This window comes from Oryzias latipes, chromosome 15 (assembly GCF_053564925.1).
Source record: "Oryzias latipes strain Hd-rR chromosome 15, Olatipes_Hd-rR_3.1".
Taxonomy (NCBI): Eukaryota; Metazoa; Chordata; class Actinopteri; order Beloniformes; family Adrianichthyidae; genus Oryzias; species Oryzias latipes.
The window spans coordinates 9,493,639-9,514,943 of NC_136251.1; the positions used below are offsets into that span (position 1 = coordinate 9,493,639).

The window sequence follows — 21,305 nt, forward strand, 5'->3', positions numbered from 1 at the left end:
GCTGGGGATAGTATACAGCTGCAAAATGATTTGGCGTTGGATACCAGTGATTTTCTTTGACATGATAGACATTTCAGTGTCTGTGCCTTTGAGGAACAGTGGGAATCAGATGCCTTTCTTGCAGTGCTGGGAGTGGCACTCAGATGTGTTTGAAGAATGGTGGTGCCCCAACCACAAAACAGAACATTCTGCTGAGCCTGAATCAAGTGTGATGCTGTCATGTCACGCAAGAGAGTTTTCAGTAACACAGCGGAGGAGGGGGTATCTGACTTCTAGGGTTAACTCTGTTACTCTAGCTAAGCTGTATTTGATGTGTGTATTGAGGGTGGACACTTTCCTTGAAATTAACACAAGTGCAGTACTTGCTGTTGTACTGTAAGGAGAGGATTGTGTTATGGGAAATATTATGGCTTTAATTCGTGTTTGTGTGTATGTCTTGGCGGCAGTGCGGCTCAGGCGGTAGAGCGGGTCGTCCAATGATCAAAGGGTCCGTCCCCGCTCCCTTCAGTCAGCTGTCGTGTCCTTGGGCAAGGCACTTCACCCTCCCCGCCTCCAGTGTGGCTCCACTGGTGCGTAAATGTGTATTAATGTCCAGGTGATGGGGCCGTAGAAGCAAACTGGCAACCCCACCTCTGTCAGCCTGTCCCACGGCAGCTGAAGCTGCATCAGTAGCTACCATCACCAAGTGTGAATGAATAATGGACACTTTGAGCACTGAAGACTAGAGTAGATAAATCTAAGCAGTTATTATTATTATTATTGGCAGGTCAGTGCGTGCTGTGGCTCTTTGACTCTCACAGTTAAAAATTTTGGCTCTTTGTGTCATACTTGTTCAACCACCCCTGCCCTAGCGGGTCCACCTGACCCATGAACTCCGGTTGAGTAACAAAAGTGCTAACACCATGCAAAGGTTACTGGAATTTTGACTATTAACTGTTTTGGCATTTTTCTAAATTAATAAGTTTCTATAAAAATATATTTAAGTATTTTAAGTTATTGAGTCATTTTGATTCAACACCTGTAAGAGTACTCTGAAGAGTAGGGCTGTAACGCCTTATTGATCCACAATTCGATTCCCATCATAGGTTGTGGTTGACGATATGATTCAAACTCGATATTGGTTCATTTTCAACAATCCAATTTGATCAGATTCACTAACTCGAAATCGAGATATTTAGACAAGAATTCAACCACTGTGTCTCAGAGATAAATACATTGGTACTATATGGGCACAGGTTTTCGCTAAATTCAAAGTGTTTCCACACATTGGACTGTAATGATTTTTTGATTATTTTTGTTGCCACATGTGTGGTTGGCTGCTGTGATCTCACTTTGTCGTTTTTATGTTAGTAAAATAAATCTTCAGTGCATAAATCCAAATGGTATTTTCCTAAATTAATTTCCTAAATTTTCCTAAATTCCTAAATTTTAAATGATTTTATTATTGTTTAGATTGATTCAATTTGATTTGATTAACAACTTTGTTCAGAAACATTGATTTGGTTAAATCATAGGAATAAAAATTGATCGATCTATTAAGTAGATTAATCTTTACTACCCAAATCATAGTGAAGATTGAAAATAAAAAATGTCCTGAAAGAAGGACTTTATATCTAATAAAAAATAGAGAGAAGAAAAATATATAATCAAATTATCACGTAGATTTTATTGTTTATTTTTAATGTACATCAATTACGTACATTAAGAGTAATCTTGTTTAGTTCTAAATTCATAGAATAATATTTATAAACAATATTTTTTCTATGATTTAAAACTTCAGTCTGCTCCTCCTATGGCACACAACTTCCCCAGTTTTGGGGACCTGCTCACACAGGATCAATGTTGTTGGCTTAAATACCATTTTATCAGCTTGGTTAATGCTGTAGTCACATGCACCCATGCAAGGTTGACCTGTAGGGGTGCTGCAGGTTTTATGGGGTGTTCGGGACCATGGAGGGTCGTAGAGAGGACTGGCCACATCTTAAAGGGAGAGCAGGTGTGTCTTACAGTTTCCTTGTTGTTGTGCAGCCACCTTGAGAAATGTCATAAGGATGGAATGTACCATTGTCATGCATTTGGCAAGTGTATTGTAAACTTTTTGAAGAATAATTGTAAGTTACACACACTTATGACCTATGGGTGATAATGTTATACAATTTAGTCGTTAGTGAGGTGCGAGCACTGGCTCCTTAATGACCACACACAAACGCTGCACTCACAGGGTAAACAGCTGATGGATTAGTGACCGTGGGATGTTCACACGAACTACACTGATTGTCCAATTTCCTCTTTTGTAAAAGTCAGGCTGCATGTAAGGATCAGCACTGGATCTATTTGCGTAGTGGATTCACCAACTGGTCTAAAATTAAAGAATTTCCTGAGGGCCACCTGCATGCCCCATACAGGTCTGTCCATTTTTCATCGGCAGACAGCACGTATCCACCTGTAAGGGTAGTTGTGACTAAGGCATAAACTGCAGCCTGGTTTGCTGAGTATTGAAGAAATGTGTGTTTGCTGTTTTATCTTTTATTACATTGAAGTTTTAACCTCCAGCGTTCAGTGTGTGCTAAAACCATCTTTTCATTAACTTGTAAGAGTTAACTCCTTCTGACATTCCTTGAGATAAATCCGTGGCTGCACAGCCAGACCTCCTTTCCCACGGGTGAGGAGACATCAGTTCTTTGTCTGCAGTATCGGGTAGGGAGGTTGTGCTGAAAACATCAAATATTGTCATGAACAAGATTAAGAACCATCTGCCTGAGCAAAGGAAGTGACCCCAAGGCCAGTCCAAATATGGACCGAAAGAAGTGGGCAGTCCAGCTGTCGACGGCTCTATGCTCACGGGGGAGGGATCCAGCGCACCACGATAAAAACTTTCTGTTCAGAAAGCGCCTTTGTTTTCTCTCTTCGTTTTTCTCTGTCTACAAGTCAGACATGCGTAATTCGTGTGCATTGCAGACTTTGAAGTTTGAGGACCCGGATATATCAGTTTAACTTTGTTTTAGAAACTCTGTCAGGGAAATAAAATGTATTAATCTTTACTCTTCTGAATCCTTGTCATCCATCCTCGATGCATGAACACATTTAGGAAAAAGCTGCCAGACGAATAGGTATTTTCCTACAGTATTTAGCTGGATCTGCTTCTCTGGAAAGGGGCTGTTCAGCACGTCAATGCTGGATTTCCACCGTGGAATCTGCTGCATCGCTGTGTGATTTTGGGCTGCAACTGCAACAAATAAAATGTGGCAAATATTGAGTGTGGTAATAACTGAAAACAGTCTAATTTGGCTGTCCAAAAGGCTCATACGTTGTCCTGGTCAGCTTTCCTCTCCATATTTAGGCTCCCAGTTCATTCACTGGTTACCCTGGCAATGGCATCTAGCATGTTTGGAATCGAGGGTCTGACATAGTGGCCGTTTATGGAGGTAATAATGTGTCTAAATGGGCGAGCTTGTAGATTTGATGTGAGAAGTTGTAAAATAGAGTGTGAAAACTTGTGCGCAAAAAATCTGCATCTGTGTGTAAAAATCTTCTGCTGTAAAGTTTGACAAACAAAATCAGAACTGACAAATTCCCATTTGTGTTCATTTAGTTACAACTTCAAATCTGTGATTACAACCGTTCAAATGTGTTTCTGCATGTGAGTGAATCTGCTGGCGCAAATCACAAGGGCGCGACAACTGTGCTCTGACTTGTGACACATTTCTTGCGAGAAACTTGTGTCAAATCTGATCTCTGTCCGATAATGGAACTAGGGGGGGAGGGAGGGGGCAGTCAACCAATCAGAGTGCAGCACTCGGAGAACTTGGTAAAGTTAGACAAAGCTTCACAGATTTGGATTTCCTGCTTCAATAACTCTTCTGATAAACTTTCAAATGTGACAGCAAGTATCTCAATCATTTTGTATTAACACAGAGAGTGAACTACAATTGCATTTCTAATTAAAAAAGATTGTTTTTTTCAGCACTTTAATGAGCAGTGGCGGTTTTTGATATGGGCGAGGTGGGCGGTGGCCCAGGGCGGCACATATTAGGGGCCGGCATTAACCTTCCCCGCAGCATTACACAAAAGGAAATGGCTAAATCAAAGAAGAGACTTTCAGCTTTTATTCTGACATGCCTGCTACAACCAGCACCTTGCGCTTTTATTATGACACAACTGACACTGAACATCGCACCCATGTCTTCATCCTCTCCCCTCTCCACACTTATGGTGCACAAAAAAAAAGTATGAAATAACTAAGAGTGAAACAACGTAAAACAGCCACATGAAAAGGCACTTAGGCAGAAGAAAAACCCGTGCTCAACCCAATTTCGACCAGAGCAGGCAATGGGGCTTATTTCCCACAATTCCCCGCTCCAACACAGCAGACCCTACGTGCACGTGACCACCACCCTCTGCTGCAAGACACTTGCAGCCATTGTTACTGAAGTCTTTGCAACATAACAAGTCAAAAAAATCGAAAGGGGGGGCAACTCACCGGTGGCTGGGTGAATCACACTAACAGGTATGTAATTGGGAGTCTTTTTCACTCTAACAATCAACTCTAGGCTGCAGCTGCACCTCCCGTCATATAGACGGACCCGTGTCATAAGGAAGGGGCAGCTCATGTTAATAATGTAATTATTTAGCAAAATTGTAGATATTTTTATGACGTGTCTTTTCTCTGGTTTAGTTGGTGTCAGTATTTGACATAAAGAGAGCAGCAGAGATCAGAAATAAACAATTGATCATTTTTTATGAAGTTTTTGGAGGATTTCTACTGTTGGTGTTGCACAAAATTAGAAAAATGCCAAAAAATTTTGGAGTAATCCCACTGATGAGTTCTATGATTTAGTTTGTAATGTTTTATAAGACCTAACTGAATAAATGTCTACATTTATATGAGATGGTAATGACGACTTGTCTGCATAGTCATGCTACTATCAATATTTTCTGAGAAATTCTATCTTTAATATATTTAATATAGTTTTTAACGTTTTAAGAGATATGATTCAAAATAAAGGTGCTCAGTAGCTCTAAAGATACTGAAGCTTTTGTCACCAAACTTTCTGTACTGACTAATCATGACCCTATTGTCTTACTACAGCAAAGATTGTCAGAAAATTACTCTCTAAGCTGCAATTTTGAGCAAAAATTATCCATATTTAAATTTTAAAAACTTCTTAAAAATAAACAATGGGAATTTATGAGATAATCTTTGTTGTACCAATCCTTCCACTACTTGAAGGAGCATGTTTTTGAAGACCAAGGTCAGCAGCAGCTTCAGCAAAAGGTGTTCCATGATCATCCCCAGAGATCTTGAGGTTCATTGACCTGGTGGCATAATGGGTATGTTGGTCAAATATTAAGAAGGCACATTGTTCCTTGTCTAAATTTTCTTTTAGTACAATATTTCCAGGACTGATGGCTGAACTTTTACAGAATAAAGGATCAAAAGAATCTATATGTAATGTTCTCCCTAAATGAAGAATTTACAATAAAAGGATATTCAACAGTGGTTAAGGGAAGGGCCCAGCATCACTACCACAAACTGATATTGGAATAAACTATTGAAAGTAAAAATTTAAAACTCATTAGCCATGTTCGAAGTGTTTTAAAAGAAACGTTAAGGCCTAAAATTGTTAGAAATTAGAAATCTTGTCCAAGAGAAGCAGTGCTCATTAAATACTGGGGGGGGGGGGGGGGGGCTATGACTTCTTAATGAAATTGAAGATCAGTGAAGTCAAATTTGAGTCTTTAATCTTGCTCAATTAAGCATGGTATTTCTCTGGGGGCATTGAGCAACTAATTATTTGGACTTAAACTTTCATAATAGGTCTTTACTGTTATGGCTTCAAGAGAAACATTTGAAGGACTCTGAGGAGAACCACTCCTATGAAAATTAACTTGTCTTATAGAAAAGTCTAAATTATGCACCAGCAGCCACGCCCACAACTTGGAGGCACTTCTGGAAGTTCTGCCGCTCTGCAGAAACTGTCAAATTATTTTTTTTGGCCCAAAATGGCATAAAATACCACTGTGAACATTTTAGATCAAAAGACCTGAATGTGAATTGATGGAAACATAGTATATACAGCTGAACATTTGAAAGAAGCTAATTTTGACAAATATGCAATGTAATCATGGTCTGCTTCAAGGCCAGTTCCTGCAATGTTTATCATTGACATTGAAAATCAAAAATGTAAACCCTGCTGCTTACAGTAACTGCATTGAATGGATTTTTTTCAGAGAAAATGCAGAACCATGTAGCAGACTTAAAGATCAACTGAACACAAAATGTGAGTATAAAATTAAAACTGCTGGTTTGATTTTTTTTTCCTTTCAGTTTTATCAATACTTTATCCCACAATGGGGAAATTCTCTGCATTTGACCCATCCCCTGGGGAAGCGGTGAGCTCCAGTCAAACCGCGCTCAGGAGGCAGTAGCGTTAAGGAACGAACCCTGCATTCCTGCATGTAGCCTCTCACCTTACCAATGAGTGTTATAGCCCTTGTTAAAATCTAAAGAGTTAACTGCCAATGATAAAATAAAATCTGTAGAATAGAGCCATTTAGAAATTGGCCTGCACTGTGGTGTAGTGGTTAGAAAACTCCCCCCCCAAATCCCTGCTTTGTTCCCCTCGATCTCTTGGTGTGTGCTTTGGCTTTTTCAAATGTTAACGGGGGGGGGCCGAGAGCTTTTTGTATTGAAGCGAGCAAGCAGCCGTTTCTTGATCTAGAGAGAAAACATGACAACCCATGTGCTCCAACATGCACTGGTTTATGGGGTGGAGTACTCTGGTAAATTCCAGAGGTTTTGCTCCCTCCCCTACCAAGAACAGTCAACATCCATATCCAGTCCTGCAGCCAGGATAACTAAAGGGGATTCGGGATTTGGCTGCTGCAGAACCAGGGAAGTGTCACCATCGGGTCACAGAACTGCAGTGCCAGAGGACAAGGTGGTGGATGCAATGTGGTTTTCATCTTAAGATATTCTCCTTACGGAGGCACCACAGACATTCCTTCAGTTGAACTGCTTTGCCACCACATCAGCACTTGTGCATGGACCTCATGTACAAGATTCAAAACTTCAGCGAGGATAGTCCTTTTTCCATTACATAGCCCAAGGGTCCCCCCCCCCAAGTCTATCGTGGCCAACTGCTTGCATAAGGACAATATTCAGTATAGGACCCAGTTTGACTCAAGTTTATGCCTTAGGTTACACTTCGAGGCTGTCTATAGCTCCTCCTGGATTCCAGTTTCCACAGACAAACTCAAACGATCTTTGGCTCCTTAAGGCCCGTACACACCGGGACGAATATTTGCCAGCTTTTTTCGCCACGTTTGTGTTCACACCCAGGCGATTTTCGCTGACGAGCCGAGCGAACATGCAATTTCATTCCCTGACATTAGATGGCACTTAATGTAAACAGAAATACTCCTGTACACAAGGTGGCGGTGCACAACTTTGCGCTTCTTAAAGTTGCTTTTCACTCAGAAGTTAACACGGTTGTCAGAGTCATAAGAAAACATGATTTCAAGCACCAGTTGCTCCAACTGGTTATTGGTTTGGGGATATTTTAGAATGTCCGTCATTATTTTTTTGCGGCAGTGTAGATGCTACTCTGCGTCTATCTTCTTCGCTGGTGTGCTCAGCAAGGCTGTTTTGTGTTTGAGCGCCCCAAAGTTGTGCTTTACTGTAACTTCAGAGGCTCCAGACACGTGTGCAAAAGCGCCATTTCCTCATTGGTCGAATAGATTGACGTGTCAAAAAAAAAAGGCGTTTTTTTTGTGACGCGTGGCGTTTTTTCGCGTTTGTGTGCACACTCATTGGTGCCCTTTGTTTAGTCACGAGGCGTTAAACGTCGACGAAAATCGCGCGCAAAATTAATCCCGGTGTGTACGGGCCTTTAGAGTAATGTGTGGGAGGGATTCTTTTCAGAGATAGCCCCTTTGACATTTAAAATGAGTTGACTTTAACCATGACAGGTGTGAAACTGAAAACCCAGATGCACATGTGAATATCAGCGCTCTAGATTTGGATTGAAGAGTTTTAACAGCTGAAACTGACTTACAAATCAGTTTTTATTTTGTCAAACATTTCAGCTGCTGAGCCTGTGGAGAGAGTAAATATGTTCAAGAAAGTAAAACATTAAAGACTTTCAAGTATCAGAGTGCAGCATACCTATGAACCAATCACAGCTACAAGCCTCAAGATCTCTGGGGATGACCATGGAAGACCTTCTGCTGAAGCTGCTGCTGCTGCTGTTGTGGACCTTGGTCTTCAGAAACATGCTCCTTCAAGTAGTGGATGGATTGGTAGTAGTCTTTGCCCTTCTCATGGTTCTGGCTGAAGGTGGTGTAGGTGCCAGGAGGGTACAGACCATACAGGAGCCTGTAGTCAAAGCCAGGATAAGGAGAACCCCAGAAGCCACCAAGTCCTTGGCCTGGAACAAGCACGCTGGTGAAAGCAGCTCCAGGCTGCGCCGCCTCAGCCGGGTAACCAAACTCTTCCGTCTGCTGCTGGTAGTTGCCAAGTTCAGCTTCCTTCACAATATTGGAAGTCTCTCCAGACTGGAGGACAGGGCCAGCTGGAGGGGCAGGGACTGGTGGCAGGAAGTCACTGGAGCCCACAGCCTGGGCATCAGCTGCTGCTTGCTCAGAGAAAGATGGAGGAGCAACAGCCCACTGGGTTTCTGGACAAACAAGACACTTGTCAGAAAGGGGAGGATTCATGGAGAACAACATTCACAGCAGCTTTTCAGAGGAGTCACCTGGCAGAGCAGCTTGAGCAGGTCCTGGCTGTGTGGAACCAGCTCCTTCATGCAGCACAAACACAGGGGAAGCAGAGCCAACCATTGCTGGGCCCGTCTGAACAAACTGGGAGAAACCAGGAGCCTGCACAGGGACCTGAACTGCCTCAGAGACTCCTGCTGCAGGAACACCGGAAAACACAGGAACAGTAGATCCTGTCTGAACAGCCACAGGGTATCCTGCAACAGCAGAGCTCAAGCTGCTGCCTGATGGAACCATGGGAACAAACTGAGGGACACCAGGATTCTGCACAAACACTGGAACTGGCTGAGAGACGCCGCTTGAATGAGAGCTGTAATGCACAGGAGCAGAGCGGCTCATCTGAGCTCCTCTGTGGGAAGCAAAGTTAGTTGCTGCTTTTTGGTCCCCACTGCTCTGATCTGTGGATTTGGAGCCTGAAAGCAGAAAGAGCACAAGTTCTGAAGATGATAAACATCCCATCTATGCTGATGTGTCATCTAAAGGGAATAAAAAAAGCACCTTTGGCAGGAAACCCACATGATGGAACAACCAGAAGAACAAAAAGGGAAAAGCTGAAAATATTTACATAGAAAACATTAGAAATTTCTTCTATCACATTAAAGCTGACCTGCTTTCAAAACTTCTTTCCTACCCCAGGAAAACCCTTGCTGTCTCCATCATGAAGGCCACAGTTCTGAAAGGTTCATTGGTGAAGGTTTATCAATGTTAGCAGAGATCAGTCCTGACCAATCAGAGCTTAACGGGTTAACAACAAACAGCTGCTTGAGACAAGCTCTCAGGAAGAGACTATTTTGACTTGTACTGTCATAATAGTCATATTTTTGTAATACACAAAATAAGCTCCACCTCCGAATTTTCAAAGTATTTAGCAATTTTAATACAATGTCCAGATACACATATTTATTTTAAATCTGTAAACAAAAAACAAACAATTTTTCTTTGTATGAGAAATGTTTTTGAAGAATGTGTCAAAAAGGTTTGCACATTTGAAAATTGTTTTCTCCCTTTAGAAATTGTATACATGTCCGCAAACAGCGCACACTGTTTATCTACAGGACACACATCCCCATTCACGTTGCAACCTTTGTATTATTATTATTATTATTTGATAGGAACATTTTCCTTTATCTCATCAATTAATCACCAATTTATTTTTAGTGAAACCAATCAGTGTTTCTTTTATTAGAATTTTTAGATAATAAGAGTATATTTTTTCCTCTCATTGAAATGGGTTTTTAAAGACCTATTTTACGTAATTTTCATTTACGTAATATGCTAATATGATTGTCTCAGTTTTATCTTTCAGTAAGAAAACACTTGTGTGAAAAGTGCTGATTGCACAAGATATGATGTTCCTGTTCTGCCTGATTGAATGACCTATGTTCATGTCTACAACCTTCAGCTTTCAATAAAAAGAGGCTCCATGCACTGGTAAGACAGAACTCCTCTATGACAGTGACAGACGGGCTTCTCCTTCTGCAGAAGTCTAACAATAATTCTTGTTTTCTACGTGGTCTTTGCTGGCATCTAGCTCAAAACTGAATGGCTGGATAGCTCTATATCGCTCGCCATTTTTGTTGCACCAGTAATAATGTGTTGGTATGTTTGGATTCCTGGCCCATCATTGCTAGTTTTTCAGTAACCTCCTTTATCTGCTGATTATCTGGATCAGCCACGAAACACTTTTTAAATCCGTCTCAGTTAAAAACAGAGCTGACAGGAATGTACTCCATGGAGGATTTTGCAGGGAAAATCTCCCACTGATCTCCTTGAATTCCTTCATCAGAAAAACCTTAGTGACATTGTGAGCAGGTGTACAGATTTGAGTGTTTGGCATTGACCATCCCCGTGTCCACTGCATCTGTCGAGCGGACATTTTTGCCTCTAAAGCGAATTAAACCTATGCAGAAACACAACTGGACAGACTCGGCTCTCAGCAATAGAAAAGGACTTCTTGACAGAACTGAAGCACGATAATCTACAGGACAGGGTGATCGAACTGTTTTTGAGGAAAGAATGTTGTTTCACAGAGTTTGCACTACGGTCCCTTGGCAGCCGGCTCGCTGCATGTCTGCATTCACAACTTGAAGTGAACAATTCTGATTAAAAGGCGAAAAAAAAGAAACAATCTTCTTTCTTTAGAAATGCATTTAGACAGAGACATTCTTTATTGATCCCACATTGGGGAAATTCAATTGTTACAGCAGTTCAAAAAGCAGAGAAGAATAATGACAGAGGCTACCACAGAGTCATAAAAAGTCCTTAAGAGGCCTGCACACTCCAAAGGACCTCAGTCTCCTCAGGAGGTGGAGGCGACTTTTGGCCCTTCTTATACAGGGCATCTGTGTTGTGAGTCCAGTCCAGTTTCTCGTTGAGGTGAACACCCAGGTACTTAAAACTGTCCACTACCTCAATGTCCAAGCCCTGGATGCTCACCGGTGTGAATTGCGGTGTTCTTCTCCGGAAGTCAATCACCATCTCCTTTGTCTTACTGGTGTTCAAGCACAAGCGATTACACTCACACCAGTCCACAAAGTCCTTGATGACTGACCTGTACTCTAGCGCGTTCCCCCCCCGACACACAGCCAACAATGGCCGAGTCATCACAGAACTTCTGGAGGTGGCAACTGCCGGTGTTGTAGGTAAAGTCTGATGTGTAAAGGGTGAAAAGGAACGGTGAGAGCACCGTCCCCTGAGGAGCACCAGTGCTGGAAACCACCACCACTGACACACAGTTGTGTAACCTCACATACTGTGGTCTGTTGGTGAGGTAGTCGGTCGTCCATGCAGTCAGTCGTCCATCCACTCCAGCCCCTTCCAGCTTCTCTCTCAGCAGAGCTGGCCGTATGGTGTTGAAGGCGCTGGAGAAGTCAAAGAACATGACCGTTACAGCGGTTCCGACGTCCTCCAGGTGATTCAGGGCCCGGCGCAGCAGGTAGATGAGTGACAGCGTCATCCACCCCGATGTTCGGCCTGTAGGCAAACTGCAGCGGGTCCGTTTCGGTGCTGACCACTGAGTGGAGGTGGCTGAGGATGAGTCTCTCCATGGTTTTCATCAAGTGGGAGGTCAGGGCTACTGGTCTGTAGTGTTTTGCTTCCTTAGCGTGCACCATCTTAGGAACTGGAACCACACAGGAGGTCTTCCACAGGACCGGGACCGTCTCCAGGCTCAGGTTGAAGATGCAAGTGACCACCTCACAGAGCTGGTCAGCACAGTCCCTGAGCAGTCCGGGTCCGATGCCGTCTGGACCTGCAGCTTTCCTGGTCTTAAGTCGCCTCAGTTCTCTCCTCACCTGATCAGAAGTGAGGCAAAGGGGGGTGGAGGTGGGGGGCAGAGATGGTATGGCTGTGGATGGGGGTGGTGTGTAGTGATGAGAGTGCTTGGGGTGGGGGTTGGTTTAGCTGCTGGGCTGGAGGTGTGTGAAGTGGAGGGGGGAGGGCTGGAGTCAAACCTGTTGAAGAACAGATTTAACTCGTTGGCCAAGCCCTGGTCTTCATCAGATGCCACTGTGTCTGCTCTCTGTCCATGACCAGTCTTTAGACCTCTATACACACCTCGAACGTTGTTGTTCTCCAGCCGCTTCTCCAGTTTCCTCTTGTAGCTGTTCTTGGCCTGTCTGATTTTGTATTTGAGTTCATGCTGAACTCTCCTCTGCTCCTCTCTGTCCCCTGAAATAAAAGCCCTCCTCTTCTCCTTCAGTAGGGCTCTCAGCTCAGGGGTCACCCAGGGCTTGCTGTTGGAGAAACACTGCACCCTCCGAGTTGGTACAGTGTTCTCTACACAGAAGCTGATGTAGTCAGTGATGCAGTGGGTCAGGCTGTCGATGTCATCCCCATGAGAGCTGCAGAGTGTCTTCCAGTCCGTGGTCTGAAAACAGTCTATCAGTCTCTCCCTGGCCTCGTCATTCCACGCTCTCACTCTCATTTGTGGTTCACTTTCTGGGTTAATACAAAACGGTTGAGATACTAGCTGACACATTTGAACGTTTATCAGAAGAGTTATTGAGGCAGATAGTCTGAATCTGTGAAGATCTTTCTAACTTAACCGAACTGCAGCTCCCAGAGAATTCAAGAAAATGAATCCATTGAGGGATTGAGGGATCGGACGTGATGCTGTAGTATCGCGAGAGCCGACGAGAGGAGTGTGGTGAGTTTACTTAGCAGCGCGTAAGTTGTGAACAAACATTTTTGATTTATTTCATTACACCGCCATACTTAAATAATCCAGAAAGTTAAAAAATAAAATAAAAAGTTTGTCAAGCATTTGTCAGCCTGGATGACCTGGAGGATCTGGAGAATTACATCGACGAGTGTTTCAATACCTGCGTCATGAGGAAATCCAACACAGTCACTCCGTCCACCAAACGAGGCCGCCCCGAAAACTCCCCGGGGGCTGCCTCCTCCCCAGGCAGCAACATGAGTGATATCCTGGATTCAATTGATAAAAAGCTCTCCAGCTTTGATTGCCGTTTAAATCTGCTGGAGATCCTCCATAAGGAATTCCAAGGTCTGCAAGAGTCTCTGGAGTTCAGCCAACAGCAGGTGCAGGAGCTCGCAGCGGAGAACCAGGCCCTCGGAGAGACCGTCAAGACCTTGGGCCACGACACCGCCCGTCTCTCTGAGGAAAACCGATCCATCAAGGAAACCCTCCTGGATCTTCAGGCGAGGAGCATGAGGGACAACCTAGTGATCGCAGGGATTCCAGAAGAGGCAGGAGAAGACCCGGAGAACATTGTTAAGTCCTTCATAGAGGTCCACCTGAAGCTCCCCAAGGAAGAAGTCCAGATCTCCTTCCACAGGGTTCACCGGCTCGGAGGAAAAAGGCCGGACAATCAGCGTCCCCGTCCTATTGTTGCCAAATTTGAACATTATAAACAAAAGGAACTGGTAAAAAGCAGAGGCCAAGATCTGAAAGGCACGCATTACAGCGTGAATGATCAGTTTCCAGGCGAGATCCTCCGCCGGCGGAAAATCCTCTTCCCGCTGAGGAGGAAGCACCTGTCTGCTGGAGCCTGTGCGGTGGTTGCCGTTGATAAACTTTTTGTGAACGTCAAGCTGTTCCGGGACCCAGAGGTAACACCCTGGCTGTGCTGAAGGCTTTCAGAGGCGCACTGACACCTGCGCTGCCCAGAAGAAACCCGCAAACTTATTTAATTGAATAGGAAATAATCGGATCATCAATGATCCACACCTCTCAGGAAAACTGTCTTTTCTTTCTCTCACATTCATGTTTCTGTTGTTGTTTCGTTGTTTTTGTTTTTTCTTCTTTCTCTTTTCCTCTCTCTTTTCTCTTGTCCCCCCCCTTCCCATTTCCTCATATGTGAATCAGGTAAAGTCAACGCAACCACGGTGAGTATTTATTTATGTACGGAACGGGCGCGCGCGCATACTAGCTCGCATAAGAGCATGCACACGCGATCCCGCACACACACGTTGATAAACTGCAAAAACCTCACTTAGGCTCACACGCAACATGCAGCTCACAGCCAAGACACGTTTACCCACAACGCACAGCGCTTTTCAGTACGCACAGCGGGCAAGCGCACACGGACGGGCACACGCACTATTTAGCCTTGCACTCTCCCGGTTTGAACAGCTATGAACAGTCTTAACATTGTTAGCTGGAATGTGCGTGGACTTGGCTCTGGGCCAAAGAGATTGAAAGTGTTAAATCACCTGGATGATCTTAAAGCAGATATAGCTTTACTGCAGGAAACCCATTTATTTTTATCAGCTGGTCATCTCCTGTGCTGTTCCCAGTATCCAGTTATGTATTCTGCCAGTTTCAACTCCAAACAAAGAGGGGTTGCAGTTTTGATTAATAAAAATGTTACATTTACTCATACGGATACAGCTACTGACCCAGAAGGCAGATTTGTAATCATTAATATATCCATTCAGAATAAGGACTTTTGCATCGCCAGTATCTATGGCCCGAATGTTGACGACTCTTCCTTCTTTCACAGATTCTTCACCTCACTCTCAGCTCACTCTGACTCCACAATAATTATAGGAGGAGACTTCAACCTTGTTTTGGACCCTGAACTTGACAGACTCAGCATAGTAGCAAACCAGCGTACATGGCGCTCTGCATGTATCCTACAGCAGTACATGAATGATCTGGGTCTCTGCAACGCTTGGCGCTCATGTCATCCAAACGCTAAGGGGTTCACCTTTTTTTCTCCAGTTCACCATTCACACTCTCGTTTAGATTATTTATTAGTCAGTAACTCCCTTTTGAAAGAAATCAAAAGTTCCAACATTCATCCAATTATTATCAGTGACCATGCACCAGTTTCTGTTACTATTTCAAGGGAAGTACCCACACCCTCAGGTTCAATCTGGAGGTTTAATACGTCTCTGTTAAAAGACCAGGAATTTATTGAATTCTTTAAAAAAGAGTGGGCAACCTTCTTAGAATTCAACAATACTTCTGAAATATCACCAAGTATTCTTTGGGAAACAGCAAAAGCAGTCATGAGAGGGAAAATCATCTCTTATTCAACGCATAAAAAACGCAAAGAGAAAGCAGATTTATTAGAACTAGAAAATAAAATCAAAACCCTGGAGGCTGCTTTTGCACAGGAACACATACTGGGTGACCTGAAAAATTTAAAGCTGCAGTTAAATGACATCATCAATAAACAAACACAATTCCAGATACAAGGGCTTCGACTGGAAAGATATGAAAACTCAAATAAATCTGGCAAATTTCTAGCTAATCAGCTCAAAATTAATAAAGAAAAATCAACAATCACTTCTATTATGGACCAAACAGGGAATGTCACCCATGACCCGGTAAAAATTAATAATGCGTTTAAAGACTTTTATCAAAACTTATACACTCCACAGATCAATCCATCAGAACAAAGCATCAACTCATTTCTCAACAATGTAAACCTGCCCAGGTTAAACGAAGATCAAATCACAAATTTAGACTCTCCGCTCTCGTTGTCTGAGCTTCATGAAGCTCTGTTACTTATGCCTAACAGCAAAGCACCAGGACCCGACGGCTTTCCTGCAGAGTTTTATAAGGAATTCTGGGAACAACTGGCACCAACGTTTTATAAAACGGTAAAATTTATCAATGAAAGCCAATCTCTACCACCTAACATGAACTCCGCCAAAATTATCCTTCTTCTAAAACCAGACAAAGACCCCACGAGTCCTTCAAGCTATCGCCCCATTTCTTTAATTAATGCAGATATAAAAATTATCTGCCAAGCACTAGCACAGAGAATAGAAAAAGTCACTCCTCACATAATTGACTTTGATCAAACTGGATTCATCAAAGGCAGACACTCGGAGGACAATGTCCGCAGACTCGTTAACATAATAGACTTTGCCACCATCAAAAACCAGGAAATGACTATACTATCACTGGATGCTGAAAAAGCCTTTGACAAAGTAAATTGGAAGTTCCTTATTGCTGCCCTCCATAAGTTTTGTTTTGGAGAAGCATTCATCAAATGGATCAAAATATTATATCACAACCCCAATGCATCATTTAGAACTAATAAACAGACTTCCAACAGGTTTTTTCTTGGAAGAGGAACCAGACAGGGTTGCCCACTCTCTCCTTCTCTTTTTGCTATATTTATTGAGCCTCTAGCTGCAGCAATAAGACAGAATGAGAGCATTAAAGGAATTAAAACCAAACACAGCCATCATAAAATTAGTCTCTATGCAGATGACATATTACTGTTTTTAAGTAATTTACATTCTGTAAATGAAACGGCAACAATCATTAATGAATTCTCCTCTATATCAGACTATTCCATTAATTGAAATAAGTCTGTTTTATTACCACTGAACAATAATGCGGAGCAAAGACTCACAATACTCACAGTAAAATCAGGAAATATCAAATATCTAGGTATCAATTTTTCCCCCAAACTATCAGAACTGGTGCCGCTAAACTACACCCCATTACTGAAAAACATACAGGATGACCTAACACGCTGGACCAACATGCCTCTGTCCCTTATGGGCAAGGTAGCCACGGTAAAAATGAAAATCTTACCCAAAGTTAATTATCTCTTCTCAATGATTCCCACACAACCGCCATTAAAATGGTTCAAAACATTAGACTCATCCATATCAAGCTTTTTATGGAACAATAAACCTGCAAGAATTAGTCTAAAAACTTTAAAATCTGCAAAAAGCTGTGGAGGATTAGAATTACCTAACTTCCACAATTACTTTCTTGCAAATAGATTACAATACATCTTAAAATGGTTAAAAAATAATCTAGAAACCAACTCATGGTTAGACTTGGAACAGGCGTTATGTGGAAAGATCAACCTGTCAGATCTTCCATTTATTAGCCAAACAGTTAAAAAACAGGATTGTTTCAAAAGTATTAATATAAATGCCACTTTAACAGCCTGGTGGGAATTTCTCAAAATATCAAAATCATCAATTCAACCGTGCAAAATGACACCCATCTGGAACAACCCAGACATCCTCATAAACAAAAAAATTATCCACTTCCCAGCTTGGCAAGCAGGGGGCATAAAACAACTAGAGCACATAATTATTGATAGAAGATTCATAACTCCCCAGGAACTTCAAGACAAACATGGAATAAATAACTTCTTGGAATATCAGCAACTTAAATCAATTATTACTAAAAAGTTTAAATACAGAGACAACGATTTAAAGCTACCAGATGTAGTTACCACTCTGATCAATTTCTCAATGAATAAAACTCTCTCCAAAATATACAAACTTTTATGTAATTTAGATAATAATATTTCACTTCCGACAACAAAATGGCATGCGGATTTGAGCATCAGCACAGATGAAAGCTTTTGGTCAGAACTTTGTCTAAACACCTTTAAACTGACAAAAAGTCCAAATCTGCAGGTAATCCATTTCAAAACTCTACACAGAATTTACTACACTGGACAGAGGATGTTCAAGATGGGTCTCAGCAACTCAGACATTTGTCAGCACTGTGACGGTAATCTACCCGACAATTACACGCATGCACTATGGTTCTGCACGCCTGTCCAGGCTCTCTGGCAGCAGGTGTGTGCCGATCTATCAGTCTGGCTTAAGGTTTCAATCACAGCTTCACCGTCACTTTGTGTGCTTGGTGACATGAGTGCCATCGATGTAGAAGGAGGATTACGCTCTATCATTTTCATAACTCTTTGCATTGCTAAAAAAACTATTTTAAAAAATTGGAAAAGCAAGAGAAATATAAATATAAGTCAACACAGAAATCTGCTGCTTGATCATATCAGCTTGGAAAAAATGTCAGCCCAAAGTTCAAGTAACTTTGAAAGAATTCGGTCTCTCTGGTCTCCCATAGCTAACTCCATGACTTAGGGGGTGGGGGAGCCTGGTCGTCGCTGCTCCTTGCCCTTCTGCCGTGGGCCGGGGTGGGGGTTGGGGCCTCCGGTGCCTGGCGGGGGGTGGTGTGGGCTCAGTTGGTCGGGGGGTCGGGTCCGGTGCCTGGGTGGGGCGGGCTGGGGCGCTGCGCAGTCCTCTGGGCTTGGGTGTGGGGGTGCGTGGTGGGGGGGTGGGGTGGTGGTCTGGCTTGGCTTGGGGGGGTGGTCCCTTTGCCTGTGCTGGGGGGGGTTGGCGGGGGGCCCAGCTCGGGGGGGGGGCCCAGCGGCGCTGAATGGGCTGCCCATCTACACCTGGGGCTGGGATCGGCCCTTCCCTGGCTCTGGGACGGGACAGGACAACCCTCTTCGGGCCCCCGGTCGCACTGGGTGTCATCCGCTTCGGCTGCGGGGTCTGGGGTGGGGTGGGGGGTCTTGTCGGCCCTGTCCTGTGGGGGGGCATTCTGGGGAGGGGGGGGCCGCTATTGGTACGGGGCAGGGGGGGTTGACGGGTCGGGGTCTCCGCTGAGGCCATCGGCGGTGTCCCCGGCCGGTTGGCTGCCTCGGCCCCGTCGAGGCCTGACCAGAGCTCTTCTAGGGCCAGCGTTTGGGGGTGGGGGCGTGGGCTTGCTCCGGGGGGGGGGGGGGGGGGGGGGGGGGGGGGGCGACGCTTTCTGGCTCCTCTCTCTCTGTGTGTGGTGGGTGGTGCTGGGACTGGGGTGTCGGGGCCTCCGGGGGTGGGGCCCCTGGGCTGGGTGGGCCTGGCCCCCTTGCTGGGGGGGGGGGGGGGGGACAGCTGTTTGACCACCGGGGGACAGTCTAACAGCTGTCCCCAATTTACCCCTTTCCTCATATAACCTCATATCCGGGTGAGGGGGTGGGGGGCTTAGCCTGCGATGAGCCTTGGGGGGGGGGTTACTAGGCGGTGGCCCCCCTCCTATGGTTGCCGTTTGGAGTGGGCCCCCCCTCTTCCGGTTTTATTTGCACCTTAGACATGTAGGGCCCTTGGTAGGGGGGGTGCTTGGACATCACTGCCAGCAAGAGGCAGATGTCCTCCTAGCACCCTACCCGCCAATTTTAATCGCACCTTAGACATTTAGGTCCCCTTGGTGGGGAGGGTGAGGGGACGTCACTGTGAGTAATCAGGAGATGTCCCCTTAGTGCCCTACCTGCCAATTTTAACTGCACCCCCCTTAGTAAACACCCCTCCCCCCTCAATATATACATCCTACCATAAACACACACACATGCACGCACACACCCTCTCAAACACACATACACGCACACACATTTTGCAAGGAAGGTGGGACCTAGGACCATCTGTCCCCTAGCTCTTCCCTGGTGGGGGGTACGGGCCCCTTTGCAACGACGGCCGTGTCCCCGGGGTGCCGGCTTCCTGGGCCCGGCGGGGCTCTCTCCGCGCGGTGGGGGGGTTCACATTACATCTGAGCCGGGGGTGTTCGTGTCCTTGGGGGGTGGGTTCTGGTCCTTGCTCCTGAGCGCTGGGCCCCGCCAAATTTCCAACTGTGGCCGAGCCTGGTCGGGCCATATTTACAACACCCTAGACATCAACACCCCTTGTGGACCCTCTTTTTTCCCCGGGGTTCCCCCCTCCTGGGCGGGGGCGGCAGGCCCCTGCCTTGTTCCTCCCTGGACCAACCGTGGGCCGGGCGGATGGCTGCCTGGAGTGCGGAGCGGGTCTCCCTTGGGGGGTCCTGGCTCGTACCTGGGGTTGGGGTGGGGGGGATGCCCGGAACTCCTGGGTGGTGGTGGTGGGGTGCTCGTCTGGGGCTGTGGGCGTCCTTCTCCGGTGGGGCCCTGCGTTGGGCTCTCCCGGCGCGGCGGGGGGGCTGCTCTTCTGGTTGGGCTGGGGTGGCGCTCTCTTTCCCTCCGTGCCTCCCTGCTCTCTGGCTCTGGGGGCCTTGCGGCGGCCCCGCTGGCCCTGGCCTGGGTGGCGGGCTTGGTCGCCCGGGCGGCGGTTGTTCCCTGCCGGTTCCCGTGTGGCGTTGGGGGGATGCCGCTGCTGCTGCGGTGGGGGTCTTGGGGTGGGGATGGCTGGGCACTCTCCCTCCTTTTCACGTTCCACCATCCATTTTAGAAGAACATAAACACTCACCTGAGCACAGGTGTTAGCTCACCTTTGCACTAACAGTTTGCATGATTGAATGACTGAAATATTTCACACTAGTTGGTTTTAAAGCATAAGTATGCGTGTGAACACTATCTGTTTTGTGTGCAGGTCGACAGGTGGACATTTTTGCAGCTAGCAGGTGTGTTTATAACATTTGAGTGTGTGTGTGGACATGCCCCGCCCTTTTTGTACTACATTTGAACCTTACCATAATGATAAAGAACCAGTAAACTTGTTGCTTGTCCTATTATCACCCTCCTACCCCCCCCCCCTCTCTCTAACGTCCCTCTCTCTTCTTCCCCTCTTTCCTTTTCCGTCCGGTCCAACACCAAAGATTTTCAAACATGATTGAAATTAATAAAGTTTGGCCTCAATTACAAAAGGGGTTTTTTCAGACATACCTTTGGTTTGTCTGAAGATTAATAACCCCTCTTGTTAAAGTAAAATATGTCCAACACAAGAGGCCCTCAGCTCTCATCTGTCTGCCCAGCTGTTGGACAGGACAAGTTAGAAAAAAACAAAAAAAAAAAAACAAAAAAAAAAAATGAATCCATGGTTCGCAAGTAAGGACACTGGAAAATAAACCCCGACAAGACAAGAAGACGCAGCAGCAGCTGAGTTTCCGCAGAAACAAGGCGAGGTTGCGTGTGTTGGAAGATCGACTTGAGCGCAGCAACTTCCAGCAGATTACAATGGAAAGCTGTCCATCCTCCGCTCCTTTTACTAGGAGGGCAGCGCCGGGCGAGTTACGCCACACTTTTGGATTGTAGGACTTAAGCTTGGGCTGAGACGTCTGCTTGCACTGTTCTTTGAGCTTTGGAGCCGCAAGGCAATGAGACAGACTGACAATGACGAAAGGGAACCTGGCGTGTTTGATAGAAATTTAGCCCGGCTGTTCATTTCATGTACAGAAGATAAGGACTTCAATTAATTTTTGGATGCTGATTGATGACTGAAAAAATAAATCACAACTAACTCATTTTTGATCAGTGTGGCTCTTTGACTATCACAGTTAGAAATTGCGGCTCTTTGTGTCAAACTTGTTCGCCACCACTGTCTGC

General features: G+C 45.0%; 2 protein-coding genes across 3 annotated transcripts in view; both read right to left on the reverse strand.

The window, feature by feature from the left end:
* LOC105355301 (uncharacterized) overlaps positions 1-21,305 on the reverse strand; it is a 41,962-nt gene that overhangs the window by 18,164 nt on the left and 2,493 nt on the right. The gene's annotated exons all lie outside the window — the stretch shown is intronic.
* Positions 8,050-9,521, reverse strand: LOC101165690 (uncharacterized). 2 transcript variants are annotated; one of them, XM_023963523.2, is made up of 5 exons: positions 9,410-9,521; positions 9,277-9,329; positions 8,757-9,191; positions 8,168-8,678; positions 8,050-8,097 (listed from the first exon to the last, which is right to left on the reverse strand). In XM_023963523.2, exons 1-4 carry the CDS (start codon positions 9,436-9,438, stop codon positions 8,194-8,196), a joined length of 1,002 nt encoding a protein of 333 aa, XP_023819291.1. In that variant the 5' UTR covers positions 9,439-9,521; the 3' UTR covers positions 8,050-8,097; positions 8,168-8,193. The 2 variants fall into 2 exon arrangements, with proteins under 2 accessions (XP_023819291.1, XP_078787815.1); XM_078931689.1 differs by lacking the exon at positions 9,277-9,329 and having other exon boundaries at positions 9,386-9,447.